Below are 16,525 nucleotides of genomic sequence, written 5' to 3'. Positions count from 1 at the left end.
CTGGAAATTGGTATTACAAACCACTATGAAAACGTAAGATAAATTTTGATTTCCCCATACATCCATCGCTTATTAAATATTACTAAAACAAGGCATTTTGACTGGTGGAAAATTTTAATCACTACTGTCACTTGAGCAGCAAAATATTGTAATAAAACACTCCAGCAAGGAGTGGTTAAAAGAATAATGAATAATAATAATAATAACGGACAGGGTGACAGTGTTAATATGAAGGAAGGAAATTGTTTGCTCTTTATGTTTGCCTATAAAGACATGGGGAATTTTTCTTTTGTTACTGGAATGTGACTGGTGCCAGTTAGGATGCCGAGACTGTTTTGATATGATTTTGTGTGAAATAATTACTGCCACTATTTTGGTAAAGAGATATGTTTTGTATACTTAATCTAACTAGTTTTACTATGTCACAGAGAAGGACCATAAATTGATGCACTGAAGTGCTGGAACAAGGCAAAGGTTCATTTAGAGTCCAACATTGGGTTTTCAATAACAGCCAGCTAAAAAGTATGAAGTCAACATTCCTCCTTTGTAATTTATCCCCTAGCAACTAGCATTATAGGCAAGCTGATGCTGAACCAGGGGTGTGGGTTGCCTGATTTTGTCACCATTACTAATATTAATTAATAAGGAGACCTGGAACACATTTTTGCTTTGTGCATTCAGCTGCAGAAGAGTCTATTTCACTCTAGAATAGAACAGTCTTACCCTATCAGCATTTCGTGGCTGCTGTGCATATTTTCTTAATGATTTATATTTCTAAAAGACCCTTCGCAGCTTTAGAGTTCCCTGAGACTGGAGATAGAGTACTGTTATTGGGGTGGGGGTTATGTAGTTTGTTTTGAAACCCACCCACCCCAAATTAAGACTCCCACCGGATTAGATGCAAACCCCCAGCAGAATATTCCCCAAGAACTGAAAAGAAATCCCCATGGGAAAATACCCCCATCTTTCCCATTTTTTTTTAACTGTTCATTTCCGACCACTGGTAATGCTTATTGCCAGAGACCTTGTCTCCATTCATAAGATACATTGTTTGAATGACAAATTAAGGTGGAGATACAATGTATCCGGTGACCTCAAAAGCTGGAGAAAGGCAATAAACTCAAAATGCTGGGATTGCTCAGAGCGATAGCATTGTAGGCAGGAGATTGATCACAGAAAGCAAACCAGATTAAAAGGCATGACAATGTAACACTTATGTCTAAACTTCCTACATCTAAAGAACTCCATTATTGTTCTTGGAATAAAAAGAGAGGCCTCTTTTTTCCCGGCTCAGGAGAAAAGAAACCCAGGGAAATTCTCCCAGTTATAACATTTAAACATTTAAGGAATGTTACTTATGCTTCAACTTCAGAAAAAGAAAGAGATATAGGCTGGCTGTCCATGACCTGTGTGAAAAACTATACTGTTTTATCTAGTCATAATTTATTTCCAATTTCCTTTTAGGTGTGACTAAGTAATCCTTAGATGGGATTGAAAGAGTGATATGGGCAGAAAAGATTTAACAAACCTTTCTCCCCTTGGTGGATGAGAGGGGTATTCTGATTTACGAGGGGAAGCAATATACCCTGGGTGTCAATAGGATATTTACTATAAGTGTAAGTGCTACTTTTTCAGTATAAGGAAGAGGGGGGGTGTCTGCACCTGAAAGAGAAGGAAAAAGAAAGAGGGAAATGAATCTGAAATATTTCCTTCCATTTTTTCTGCCTACTGCATGCATAAATACATGTGTGCATACATACTCACAGAGCTACTCTATGAAAACAAGTATATTCTGGGGAGCTGAAGATACCATCTCTTTATCTCTAAATGTACATCCACACGTCTACACATGGTGTGTAGGTGTGTATGCATATTTATGAATGTATGTTAGAGAAAAAGATAAAGAGAGAAGAGAGACAGATAATTGTGATAAATATTTAGTAAAAATTATGCAGTCATTGTATAATATCTCATCACTTGGATGCTTCTCAACTCATACATAATCTATTAGAAACAAAGCATGTCTGTATGAGGCTTCACATTTATCTGTTCCAAAAGAAAAAGAAAAAAAATACATAGAGGTAATGGATAATGTTATTGCACTTACAATTAAGATATGACAGATAGCATTCTTAAACTGTTGCCAAATTAGTGCTTAAGAACACTTTCCCTCTAAGAACAGAAAGTACTCTATAATTTAAATATTTTTTTTTTCCAAATATAGAATTGCCATCTTTTCTCATCTTAATTACTGGTACTGTTGAAATTCATTGTCCTAAGTATATTATTTGTACACTGTTTTTCAGATTAAAAAAATATCTTCTCTCTTTAAATATGCCTAGCTATTTTTTATAAGCCAAATGTAAAAGTACTATAAAGGTTTCCCTTTTATGTCTGAGGAATTGTAAAATGAACGGAACTATCATTTGAACCCTACTGTTCAAACTGACAGCCAGGAGTCTACTCCTGACAGCCTGCAGTTTAGGAGTGCAAAGGCATATTTTTAGATATCATTCAATACATGAACATTATTTTTTAATATTTTGGAATGTATTTATTGACTAAATTGAGCAGCTTCACAATACTGCAATTAAATATACCAGTGCTCACAGATATCTGTCTTTTCATATTCCTTGGCCTATTTGATTATTTACACATGTTGTGGCTGTTGTTATGAATGAGAAGTTGTCATGCTGCAAAGTAATTGATGTCAGTCTTCAGTATCCTCTATTTTCTTAAATACTTCTGGGCATCCAAGTTTTTGTAGAAAATGAAAAGGATGGGGCCATTTTCTGGGAAAGAGGACTGAAAGGGTAATAGAGAAAAGTACTGGCTTTGTAACTAATTGGGTCCCCCATGCCAGTCATATTCTGCCCGCTTTGAAAGTGGTGGATATATTTAAGGCTTAAATTAAATTGCATTCTCATAACTTGAGTTTCATATTTTCAGCTTTTAAAATAATGGTACTATGCTCTCTTACATGGAGTGAAGACTTAGAATGGAAACGAGTACCTTCTCCAATTTACTAGAAAAGGAAAGCAGCCATTTGAACCAAAATTAAAAATAACATAAAATACTTAAACAGATTTTTGTTCTCAGAATCCATAGCGCTTATAGCTAATTACATGTTTATACATAACTTAAAAGATTCATTTTATGAATCTTTATGAATATGAACTTCCTAGTGATTTTGATGGTGCTAATCTCATTAGGTAACTCTTAAGACTGCTTTCTTTTACTTATTTACTTTGACATAAACCCAATTAAAAGGACTTATTTCTAACCAGATGTGTGTAGTATCAAGTTGTTTACTGTTTACACAAAAACTTCATAGATCAATTAACTCAATATTTTAAAAAAATTCCATGATTGTATGCGATACTACTCATTTTATAATTAAAGAATTTCTCCCCCACTTGAATAAACAGCTAACAAAGGGAAAATGTGTTCTACTGTATTGTGGAAAATAAAAGATTTAAGATAGCCTGTCATAAATAAATGCAAATAATGGCAGTCATCACTATTTCATTTTTAAGAGGAGAAAAGAATTTTAATGAGAAACTCTCTTCTGAATTAGGAAAGAGGCAGCTCTTTGGCAGGGGAAAGATCTGGTGCAAAGACCTTATTTTTTAGCCAAACAGATTTTAATTCATAGCTCACATTTATTGCTTTGAGGATTTCACTGGCTCTTAATCACAAAAGCAATAAGAGTTTCCAATATGTTCATCTGTCTCTCTTAATCAATTGTTCCAGCTGCCAATCACTAAAAATATCTGAAAGCAAATTTGAATGGCATCAGCAAGCAACAAAACAGCTATGATGTCTTGGAAAGATTGATGGAACTACATTGTGAATTTCACTTTTCCTTCTATATCTCTGCCATGTATATTGTTTCAGAGCATGTTCATTAGAAAAGAAAAGGTTAGGATAGGTTAGGGTAGGATAAGATAGAATAGAATTCTTTATTGGCCAAGTGTGATTGGACACACAAGGAATTTGTCTTTGGTGCATATGCTCTCAGTGTACATAAAGAAAAGATAAAATACATTTATCAAGAATCATAAGATACAACACTTAGTGATAGTCATAGGTTACTAATTAGCAATCAAATCATACTAGGGAACTAAAACAATATAAATTGTAAAGGTACAAGCAACATGGTTATAGTCATCAGTGGGATAAGATAGGTACTAGGAAGGATGAGAAGAGTAGTAATACATTGTGTAATACGCAATAAATAGTAATTTACTGTGGTGAAGTATAATACCAGCCTGTTAGAATATTGCTGATGCTTTTCCTTCTCAAAAATTAACTCTGAAAATAACTATAAGAACTATAGAGTAAAATTAATCACAAAAGTTATAATAGGCTTTGTAATTAAAAGGAGGTGTCTTATTACGAGTTCACCTGATCTGTTAATAATAATTATCTATTTTTCAAACCATGTTGTCTGGGAAATCGATGGGGTTCTGAAAAGACTAAAAATTTAAAAAAAAAAACCTTTACTCAAATACAATCAATATTCTATCAATAAATCTTTCCCTCTAATCAAAGTTCTGGGAATTTTGGATTCTTTTAATTAACAGGTTAAAAAGCATGAAAAAAATGGAATGTTTTTCAAATTAATGTAGATTAATTCCTGGCCTCTTTGTCTGTAAAATGGACAAAACACATTTTACATGTATTAATTTCTCTTTTCATATTGGATTGTTTCTTATCTTTATTAAGTCTGGGATTGCAAAGGAATAAAAATCTTTTATTTTGTTCTGTATATGCAAAAGAAGCAATTTGAGCAGGTACAATTTACACAGATAACCCCAGAAGTGGGAAGATGTCCAAATGTGAATTGTGTTGTTGTGATGCAATCTCCCCCCCGCTTACATAACTTGTGTGCATCATTGGGCTAGCCATTTTAGTATCATTGGAGCTAGCTTCAGATGGCTATGAACTGATATACAATGATCAAGTTGTTTGTTTCATAAATATAAGATGCAACACATCTTATTTGTATATATATAATTTTGCATCTTCTGTATAGGTAGTGCTCTGCGTATATCCATTAGTTTAGTGGCCTTTCAGTGTTACAATGCCACTAAAAAGTGATTTATGTCCATTTTTTCACACTTACGACCATTGCAACCTCGCCATAATCATGTGATCAAAATTTGGTCCCTTGGCAACTGTCATGTATTTGTGATGATTGCAGTATCCTGGGGTCATGTGATCATCTTTTACGATCTGATGAATAAAGTCAAGGTGGAAGCCAGATTCACTTAACTGAACTACTGTTGTGATTCACTTAAAAACTGTGGCAAGAAAGGTCGCAAAATGGGGCAAAACTCACTTAACAACTGTGTTGTTCAGCAATGGAAATTTTAGGCTCACTTCTGGTCATAAGTTGAGGACTACCTGTATTGTGCCAAGAGAAGAACAAAAGAGGTGTTCAAAAAAAGGGAAGCTCAAAATCCCCCAAACCGTGTGTTTGGATCCTCAAGGGCAGAATCACTTTTACAATCAACACTCAATTATTTTATTTTAAAGATTTGTTATTTCTCATTCTTAATTTTAATGCAAACTCATAATTAACACAATATACCAAATTAAGGCTTTGTCAAAATGTCATGGAAAGATATATTAGAGTAATAACTTTCATTAAGAAAGAAAAACATGATGTTCATGTTTTTTAAAAAATATTTGTATGTAAAATAATTGAGCTGCCTGTTTCAATATTTTAAAATAATCTTATATTTTTCATGTTATGACATTAATTGTAATTCGGTTTTATCAAACCAATAACCTTGGAAAATCTTTTCATTTCAGTTCTGTTCTATTTTCTTCCCAAGTAATTAAATGTTTTCCATGACACCTATTTCCTTTTTTCTTTGCTTCATATAATAGAACTTTATTTCTAGATTAGGAGTTACTGAAATAGCTACCTAACAAAACCTATAGCCTGATTAATCAGACAGAAGCAATATTAAAGTACAGTATTTCTTTTCTGTATGCCATGAAATAAACATGCCATGTGATAATGTGCAGCAATGAATACATGGGATTCCATTCAACTGAACAGCAAAACATAATAGCTTGTACTTAAGTTATGAATTAAATTGATTGTCCAAGGGTCCAATCAAATAAACTCCTAGTGCTACCAATCAAGAAGCATTATGTAGCAATTGCAAATTTCCCCTTATAATAGGTTTATTTAGGCAAAAAAAAAAAAACCCTGGAAGAAGATATGGGTGAAAGGAAGAGTTAAAAATGGAAAACAATGTTTCCTGGCCTCCCCTGAATATTTCATTAATTACATGGTGTAATTAAGCAATAAATGCTTTACTTGGAAGCATCCTCAAAAGCTTGTGAATAAAATATAATGATTTTATCTAAGAGCAGTAATTACTGAGAATATTTTGTCAATAATCTCAATGTTATATTCTAGAATAAAATTGTTTTACAATGACAAGATTTTTTTAAAAAAATATCAAAAACTAAACAAAATGGGGTGTTGGTGTAAAAATCACATAAAATTGAAGCAAATCCATTAAATGACATTATTAGGTTTTTTTTTAAGTAGGAAATGTTTTATAACGATTCTATGTTTTGCTACAAACTTAAATCTACAAGAGATATTATTGTTTATCAAGTATATACCCAGTAAATTTTTGTAAAGATTTAGGGAGTCCATTAAGCATTTTGAGGAAATGATTAGTTGGGCTAAAACAGCTACTTTCTTTCCTTTTTTTCATATTACATCTGGAAAGATAAATCTATATTAGGCTTGTAGCAATAGATACCTGACACATTCTTTCTCGCTCACAGTTTACACTTTTTTTCTGGAAGAAGAGCTGGGAAGGGATTTTTCAAGTAATGTGGTCACATTTCTTTGAATTATTTTGTCTATTACCATATTTCTATGTATTATTATTTTTAAAACTCAACAACAACAAAGAAACACAATTACACCATATCTGATGTTGTTTTGAAAATCTAGATCTGATTGGTTTGACATCTCTGAACCCAAAATGTAACAAATCAAAAAAAAATATCAAAGACTACGATACCTGGATAAAGGTCATGGACATGTCCCGGTGATTGTTGGACAGTGCTGGCAGAAACATCATGGGGAGATGAAGGGACCTGAATGGGCTGGATAGTCAGGCAGTCATTGAGAATGTCTTGGTCAAGTTCTGTAGTGGCACGCAGCTGAAAGCAAAGCAGAAGGTCAAGCTAGAACTTCCTCTGAATCACAAGATGCCCCACTAGCATCTTTTAAAAATGGATTTATTTCCAAAAATACAGCCAAGGGGAAGAGAGGCCAGAGGTTTCACTGTGTCATACCTTAAGACTTATAGATATTAAGAATTCCGCTTTTACAGACAACAATCTAGAGTCCAAATCTGGAAACTGATTACCTATTATATATACTAAAAGACCCAAAAAGGGGGGGTGAGGGGAGGAATATAATTACACCTACCTCTTAAAACTATTCTCAAAATATGGAATTCAGGGTTTGTACTGTGACTAAATAACAGTGGCTGGTTGTCAGCTGCCAGTTCAGTTTATGCTAATCTCAAATATAATTCTTCAGCATTTTTTCCTATAAAGCTGTATGTAGGGTATATCTTCCCTAGAACTTTCTATAATTTTAGGCAAAACAAAACAGCATTATTAATACTTGTTAAACTTTAAAATAATTCTTTATACTTGGGATTTTGTTGAAGGTTATACTACATAGCTATTTTTAAAAAGTAAAAAGATACTCAAAGGAGTTGTTGTTTTTTGGACATTTCTCATTCATCTCCATCCTTCATCTCAGAGATGTTTCTATACTGTAACCATGAACTTCATTTTCACCAGCCATTTTCATCACTTTCATGCATATGCATTTCTGAGATCAAAGCTACATTTTTTATTCATATTCTTAGTCTATGTTCTGCAATTAATTTGAATTACTATGAGATATTGTTCAAAAGGGTAGCTTTTCCAAAAAGAAGTTCAAGGTTATATTATTTACCCTACACATTTACTTCAACAGGGTTTTGTTTTTACTTAAGCTCACTGGCAATTTATCAGTTTTATATACCATGAACATGACTCTATCTTCCAGAGGCATTAGAGATATTTCGATGAGGGGAGGAAAAGAAAGGAGTAGAGGGGAAAAAAGCAGTGTGATAGTTTATAGAAGCCTGATGGAGAATCATTTAAAATAACTACCAGAACTTAAGCAGAAAATAAGTTTCTTAATATACTGTGAAAAGAAAAAGTATTGTTTCTTAGCCTTTGAAGAACAGCCTAAGCTCTAGTGATAAGATTGGTTGGACACCTAAACTTAGTAACTGAAGCTTCAGTCCTCGTGATTTATAGATTACAACGGGACAATAAGTTATACATAGAGAGTTAAGGATTTTTCTTATCCCCTCTTGGTCTATTACTCAGCCTATTCTTTAAGAAATTATTACTCTAAGTTAACTTCCTTCTGTCTTTTCGTCCCAAATGCTGGTTTCAACACTCAGTAATGGTCATATCCATACAAAGACACTTCAACCTTTAGCAAACTTATGATTGTACTCTTGAAGTAATCATCAATGGAGTTAATGTCCAGATAAATACGCAGAGGATTGGAGTCTATTTAATTTTTGCTTTAGATAGGACTCTTATTTTAACAGAATACATTCTACATCTGGAAACAAGAACACTTTCCAGAAACAAAGTATCCTAGAAAACAAGGCGCCATCTACCCTAATTTATTATTATTTTTCTTGACAGTTCTTCTAATTTTTATAAGCTCGCAGAACAATGAATGGAAATTCAATTCCCATCATTTTCTCATTTCAGATTTGATTGGATAATCACCCATGATTTAGTAAAGCAAGTAGATGTAATTAGAAGGGAACAACAGCCTTAAATTCCTCAATTTTCAGTTGATTATACTTGAATGGAAAAACAGCTTTAAGTTGATGTTAAGCACGAACAAACTTCCCAACACAAAAGCTATTAAAACTTTTCTTTTCATTTTTCTTATCGCTTATCATAGATTTCTGTTTGCCTTATGGAGACTCAGAATAATTGTTATTGTTCAGTAGAAATCATATGCCACTAAAATATGCTTCTCAGTACATTTAGCCAGGAGAAAAATACTTTTTATTTGTTCATTCTTGCAGATATCTTTGTTATAAAAGCATGCTAGAAGGAATCAAAGTGCGTTTATTACTTGAACTCCTACTTCCAATTATTGTATCATTTAAAAAGTCCTTCTGAAGACTGACATTATAGAGTTAGATAAGCATTATGGAGCCAAATGAGAAGGGTTAAACGTGCCAAGGTGATGCTCTTTTCTGATTGCAGCAAAACTATGGCAAAATCAATGCCATAACATCACATCATCAACATCATCATCATCATCATTATCATAAAGAAATTGAGATTTAAATCTTTAAAGTCCCATCTAGAGATGGGAGAAGAAAATGTAAAAATGCACCATTTCTGCTTGTAAATTTTGCACTACTGAGGAAGGGATCACCAGAATGCTTATCCTTAAGGTGCACTCTTCATAATTCATAAAAAAACACTGACATCACATTAAGGTTTATATTGGTTATGTGCTAAGCAGATAAATATCTCAAGGACACTTTTCCACCCAAAACCTGAGTGAGCAATACCTTTAACACACCAATTTTACCCAGTTTACAATATGAGGTTTCCAAACGTTATAACTTCTGGTGTTGTTTCTTGCCAACTCTTAATTAGATGTGGAAGAAATATACTATATTTGTTTTCTCATACTTGTTTGATATTTGCTGCATGGTTTGCAAATATAATAGAAAATACAGAGGTCTTCCAAGCAAGTTTCATTACATGATAGTCTGGTCTAATGTAATAGATATATGAATGCAACTTTTCCTAAATATTTTGGATCATATGTTCACCTCAAACTATATTTCCATGAACAGGCATAGCCACACACAGATTTTATGAAATGAAAGTCTAAGGACAATCTCTACCTGCTCTCGTAAGTACACCAATAAAATATTTTCATGATGGCAGTTAGCAGGAAGCTTTCAACATGGTACTCTTCTTTTATCTTTGGCATTTTGGCCTTCAATGGTTGAATTTTAGTATACATCAGTTCTGCATTGTGATTTGTGTTCAAAATCCCTTTCCTACAAAACTATAAAGTGTTATAGTTTTCATAATTTAATTCATTTGTTTAATTCATTTGCTACTCATACTTTCCAGTGATCTCATGTATTTTTTTCCTTTCTGATAATAAAAATATAACTCTAATAGATAATATATTAGAATATAACAAGAGATATACTGTATCAAATAAAATCTAAATCCATAGCCAGTTTGGTGTAGTGGATGCTGGATTAAAAACTCAAAACCGGACATTCTTTAAAAGCGTGGAAGTCAGCTGGGTGACTTTGGGCCAGTCACTGTCTCTCAGTGTTGATTTAACAAGAAGGTGAGAACATTATATATGTCACGTGGGTTGCACTGAATAGAGGCGGGGTATAAGTCTAGTAATAGAAATAAATAATAAAATAAGGAAGCATTCTGTCCCCATTATGAGGAAGATGCCAATAGGGGAAGCTGTCAAACAGGCTAAAAGCACAATAGCATGCAGGAAATGAAATTCAAAGGGAATTTTGTGTCCTTTATTGGACATTCCATGTTGCCAGTATGACCAGGAGGCATTAACTCTTTTAAAGACATCTAGATTAATGGCTACCCTCATTCCTTTTCTTTGAGTGACAGTGTACAGTGCATATTCATCATTCATAGTCACTGAATGACTAATAATATGAGATTCTACTTTCACAAATATTGTTATTTCCCCCCAGAAGAAAATGCTTTAGCATCCCTCTCCACATTTATTCCATTTTTACAGCATCTGTTTCATGGCAATAAACAGTACTGTATGCACTGATTTATATACTGTAAAGAGAATATACTGGCAATTATATTTTTGTTCTCTTTCCATTAAATCCCTCATAAAGTTTGTTTGTTTAGAATCTGCATACAGAGTAGACATTTTCATTGAACTATCTATCCAGCAAGATCTCCTTCCTGGTTAGTTATTTGTTATCAGTTTACTGTATATTCAAAGTCACACTGATTTTGCCCCATAAGGATCACCTTATGCTAACTTACAGTGTTCATGTTTGTATTTTAATATTCATCCACGCTGGATAAATGTTTTTGAGGTTCTTCTCTGTCCCTTTCTTATTCATCCTAAATAATTTAAGGCCATCAGCAAACCTGGGCATCTCACTGTGAACTATCTATTATTCATCATATTTATTATTAATTATATTTATATTATCCATTTTTCTAGGTCAGGTTGCAGTTGGTTGCTAATTACTATAAGATATAGTGAGTTTTTTTATTTGTAATCCTTTGCTTTGTGAAATCAACTAAGATAACCTATTTTGGTTCGATGTAATTAACATGGCTGTGACGCAATAAAGCAACATCAACATATCTCTAAATCTAAGATTTGTTTCTACACAAGATTGGGTAGCTTTCTTTAAGCAGAACAGCATAATATATCAAGAAATGTCTTGAGTCTACAATATCACAGAAGGAATAAACTAGTGTATATTAATAATTATTGATGACAGTAGTAATTCAGACAGATCAGTGGAGGCACAATTTATTTAGCCTACCTGTAGTACAAATTCAATAGCCTCTGAGTTGCAATAATTCCAATTACTGTTGTAATAGTGAGAAAAAGATAGAGGGGAGAAGGCTAATCCTCTGATCATTTACAACATTTGTTTTCTTGTTTTAGATTCAGCAGAATCAAAAGATTTGGCTGATTTTGGTCTGAAGTTTGGCATTAAATAGCATGATTACATTCCTTAAAGTCTGCCCCCCCATCACTAATCCTCTTCCGCCAGCATCCTTGTCCTTTGCTCTGCACCTTCTGATTTATATTCCATTTTGAGAACAGGAAGTAAGGAGATTAAAGTTGAGGATTAAAACACTTACTCTTTACAACATTTTTGTGAAGAATGGCTTCTTAGTTGCCATGGGCACTGCTCGGTGACCCTTAGCCTCCAAATGCAATTCCTCTTGCATTAATGAAATATTTTGATTGAATGCCATAGAAAACAAATGAGTGGAAATTATTTCTTTTGTTGTTGCTAGTGTCTTTTTTGTAATTTTAACAATGAGAAATAGTTTTGAAAAAAGGGAATTAAAACTAAAAATTAATGTTGCAAAGCCAATTTGGGGCTTTGAAGAATCTATATTTTAAAAGAAGGAAATAACTTGGTGGCAGGGCAAGTGAATTGAAGCATCCTATAACTTAATCCTCTATCATATTTTATGTCTTGTAGCTAACATTTTAAATAAGTTTATAGAAAAAAAAGTTACTATTTTTTTCTGGAAGACGAGCAGTACTCCCTCCCCCATAGTTGAGAAATTAAATGCAAGGTTTTAAAAAAAACAAATATAAGTTGAAACTGATTATGCTTAATTTTAGACAATATTATTGCAATTGATACGTTGTCAAAAATATTCTGATAAAAAGTCAGTCCAAGGAGTTTGCTTATAAAAATGTATACTTTCAAACAACCCAAGCAAACATACATATGAAAGGCCAGCCGAGATATTTTAATGCAGAAAAAACCCAATTCTCTTTTCTCCTGAACGCCTGGCTGTGAAAATAATGTAAGAATTTAGTAAGTAAATAAGAACGCAATACCTCTTTGCGATACCCCAAACTTTCATTAAGGTAGACCCAAGACTGTATAATGATAGGATCAGCTTTGGATTACTTTATTTATGCTTTCTATGGCTTCCTGGTTTTACTAAAAAGAAAAGGGGGGGAGGAAAAAAGGGGGGGGGGGAGGAAAGGATTCTGCTAACCGAATTTCACTCTGTCTTTCCCTAGTCTCGTGATCACCAGACTGTACTGAGACTATAACTCCCACTCAGCATTTTTGAAAGTGACATGGATGCAACAGAAAATCATGATTAAATGTGGCCTGGTCATTTGTTTTGCTGCTTGCACTCAGTGAAGCTAGGAAGCAGCTGCATCTGAACCATAATGGTTTAGCTATATCTACTCAATAAGCTGGGATTTCATCATCTAAATCAAGTTTAATACTCAGAGCTTTGTACAATCAGTTAGTGAGCAATGAGTGGAGTCTGAAAGGAAAACCGCGTATTGTCCGTTCATTTATGTTTAATTCCCCTCCTGCACAATGGAAAGAATTGTATGGCTTACTAAACAAAAGTGACATGAAAGAGGTCTAGTGTAATTATAAATAATTAACAGGTTATACCCCATAGAAATCTGATTTTGTGGGAGAAGAATAGCTTTAAAAGAAGGCTTTGCTTCTAGAAAATACATTTTTTTCCTATAGGGCATTTTACTGCCTGAGGTAACAAATATTCTTCTCTTACTTGATGTGCAGAAATAGGACTATATTTTATTTCAACATCAGTGAAAGGACAGGATGCCACTACTACAATCAACAGGCCTGGCTGGGCCATCTGGTGTTCATGACTTCAATATCAATAAATTCAGTATCAAAGCAGAGGGAAACATCTTTGCAGCCAGTTAGAATTAAACATTAATGTTATTTGTCTTTTTATATGGCTAAATTTATAAGGAATGTTATTCTCCTTCTCAGATCAGAGATACATTTTTCATTTTAAAATTGTATAGAAATTTAAATAGGTAAATCTAGCGTATTGTTGGATCACTCTAAACAATACAATTTTAACAAAATAGTACCATTAAAAATATCCATTAAAATAAAAATTGACACAATTAATGTTTATTTGTCTAGCAAACATAGATAAAAGCAAAATTTGAAATCAGTTCTGGTATTTGTATAGAAAGCACAATTATTATATCACATGATCATGGCAGTATATATCCTAAAGAACAAAGAGTACAATTTATAAAGTTGATATATTTAAAAAAAGCTAATATTTATCTTTCCTGAAGTTAGATATTAGAATCATTTCTGTGGATTTCTTTTTAGCATTATCTGGACAGTTCCTTAGGATGGCAGTATCTCATCAAACTCTAGAAAAATAAATTTAATTTTCTGAACAAATAAATTTCCTGATTTATTTTTCATGGCACCAATTTCTAAAATTTATCTTAGTAGAATTTTATCGGCTGCTGTTTTAAATTTCTACAAATGGAAACAATTTCCAAAATCATCAAAACAATTTTTACCTAACTGTTAAATGTAAATATGGCAAAGCATTTTGATTCCAATGTAGCACTTTTCTCTGTTCTAATGTCATCCTCATGTATGGAAACTAAAACGTGTAAGGGAACTAGAAATTCCAGGAATTCTACTCCTAAAACATCAGCAGGAATTAGAACATTACAATATGATATAAACAAATTGGAAATTACAAATTAGATAAAATACTCTAGGAATTGCAGCAAATATCATTTCTGATTTCTCAGAAATCAGATCAAGTGATCCCTAAGAATGAAAATGTGCTTGTACATATTCATTGCAGACTAACAAACCTTCTACCTATCTTCTTTATTTGATATGGTACATTATTTCAATTAAAACTGAAAAATTATCTTTCTGTAAAGTAAAGCACAATCTGCATTGCTAAAAGCAAAACATGTCTGGCTGCAGCTCAGCATTTACTTTGTCTTTTGATGTAAGAGTATTTTATGATTGGCCAAACCCACCAGGGCAACCATTTTGTGAACGAGCCCACAAAATGATCTTAAAATGTGCCTATTTGTCCCAAAAGGCAGGTTTCCACAATTCATAGTATATTCAGAATTGTTCTATTTTCATAGATTCAGACTGACCGTATTTTAATAATATAAATTTCAACTTGATTAAATGACATCACTATGAAATATGAAGTGTTATTCTAAATAATCATTACATAATTATAAGTAATTATATCACTATTACAGACAATAGTGAAGCCACTGTTCCATCAAGAACTATACCTTGATAATAACCAATATTCTTAAATTTGATTTTTGAAGTAGTGGAATGAAGCAAAGCGAATAAATAAAAAATGCACAGATTCAGGATTCAGGGCTTTGAGTTGAAAAAAACCATAGACCTAAGAGGGAAGGAGGGGACTTCACTGCTGAACTGGCCTTCTTGATCTAAAACAGGGGGAGGGCATATGTGTATATGCTAACCAACCTAACTGACAACTTTGTTGTCCAAAAGGTAGAGAGTGAAACTAGAGGGACAGCCATACTGGACTTAATTCTTACAAACAGAGAAGTGATAGAGGGAGTTGAAACTGCAGGAACCTTGGGTGAGAGTGACCATGTCATACTAGAATTCAACATAACACAAATACAAGCAATAGAACATAATGACACCAGAGTCTTGGATTTTAAAAGAGCTGATTTCAATAAACTCAGAGAGATTCCATGGATGAAAATCCTAAAGGAGAAAACAACTCAAGAATCTTGGGAAACTCTGAAAAGTATGATCATAAAAGCCCAGACCAGCACAATACCACTGAGAAAGAAAAACAAGAAATCAAGAAGAAACTAGCATGGCTGCACAAAGATCTCTCTGGCAAATTGAAAGAAAAAAAGGACAAGTACAAAAAATGGAAAGAAGGACATACATCTAAGGCAGAATATCAGCAGATAGCCAGAATCTGCAAAGAAGAAGTCAGGAAAGCAAAGGCTCAGAACGAACAAAGACTTGCAACAAAAGTCAAAGATAATAAAAAAAGTTTCTTCCAACATATAAATAACAAGAAAAAAATCAAGGAAACAGTCAGTCCACTAAAGAGAGAAGACAGCAAGGAAGTAACAGGCAACAGAGAGAAAGCAGAACTGCTTAGCTCATTCTTTGCATCGGTCTTCATGCAAAAACAAACCATAGCTCAACCCACCAAAAGCATAACTGTAAAAGACAGACCAGAAATAAAAGTTAAAATAAGTTAAAAAAAATAGTAACAGAACACCTGTCTGATCTTGATGAACACAAATCACCAGGGCCTGATGGATTACATCCCAGTGTTTTAAAGGAGCTGGCAGAGGTCATCACAGAACCACTGCACCATATATTTCAAAAATCCTGGAGCACAAGAGAATTACCAGAGGACTGGAAAAGAGCAGGTGTGGTTCCCATCTTCAAAAAAGTAAAAAAACAGTCCCAGGAAACTATAGACCAATTAGCCTAACATCAATACCCGGGAAGATACTGGAAAAGATAATAAAAAAATAGATCTGCCAACATCTGGAAACAAGTAAAGTAATAACTAGCAGTCAGCATGGGTTTGTTAAGAACAGATCATGCCAAACAAATCTTATTTCATTCTTCAACTAAGTGACTAAATGAGTAGACCAGCAAAATATTGTGGACATAATATATTTAGATTTCAGCAAGGCATTCGACAAAGTAGACCACAACCTACTTCTTAGTAAGATAGAAAAAAGTGGAATAGATAGCACCACCACTAGATGGACTCACAACTGGCTGGCAAACCGTACTCAACGAGTAGTCCTTAATGGGTATAAGTCTACATGGAGGGAAGTAAGCAG

General features: G+C 33.4%; 1 protein-coding gene across 3 annotated transcripts in view; it reads right to left on the bottom strand.

Annotated features, from left to right (window-relative positions):
• The window catches only part of GLIS3 (GLIS family zinc finger 3), a 146,868-nt gene that overhangs the window by 18,055 nt on the left and 112,288 nt on the right, over positions 1-16,525 (bottom strand). For all 3 annotated transcript variants that reach the window (XM_026703749.2, XM_087926683.1, XM_087926682.1), the window contains one exon: positions 7,062-7,203. In XM_026703749.2, the coding sequence (XP_026559534.1) occupies positions 7,062-7,203 (142 nt within the window). The remainder of the gene's footprint in view (positions 1-7,061; positions 7,204-16,525) is intronic.

Source organism: Pseudonaja textilis, chromosome 2 (genome assembly GCF_049901715.1).
Source record: "Pseudonaja textilis isolate UNSWEBS1 chromosome 2, rPseTex1.2, whole genome shotgun sequence".
Classification (NCBI taxonomy): Eukaryota; Metazoa; Chordata; class Lepidosauria; order Squamata; family Elapidae; genus Pseudonaja; species Pseudonaja textilis.
This window is presented reverse-complemented; position numbering and strand designations above follow the sequence as displayed.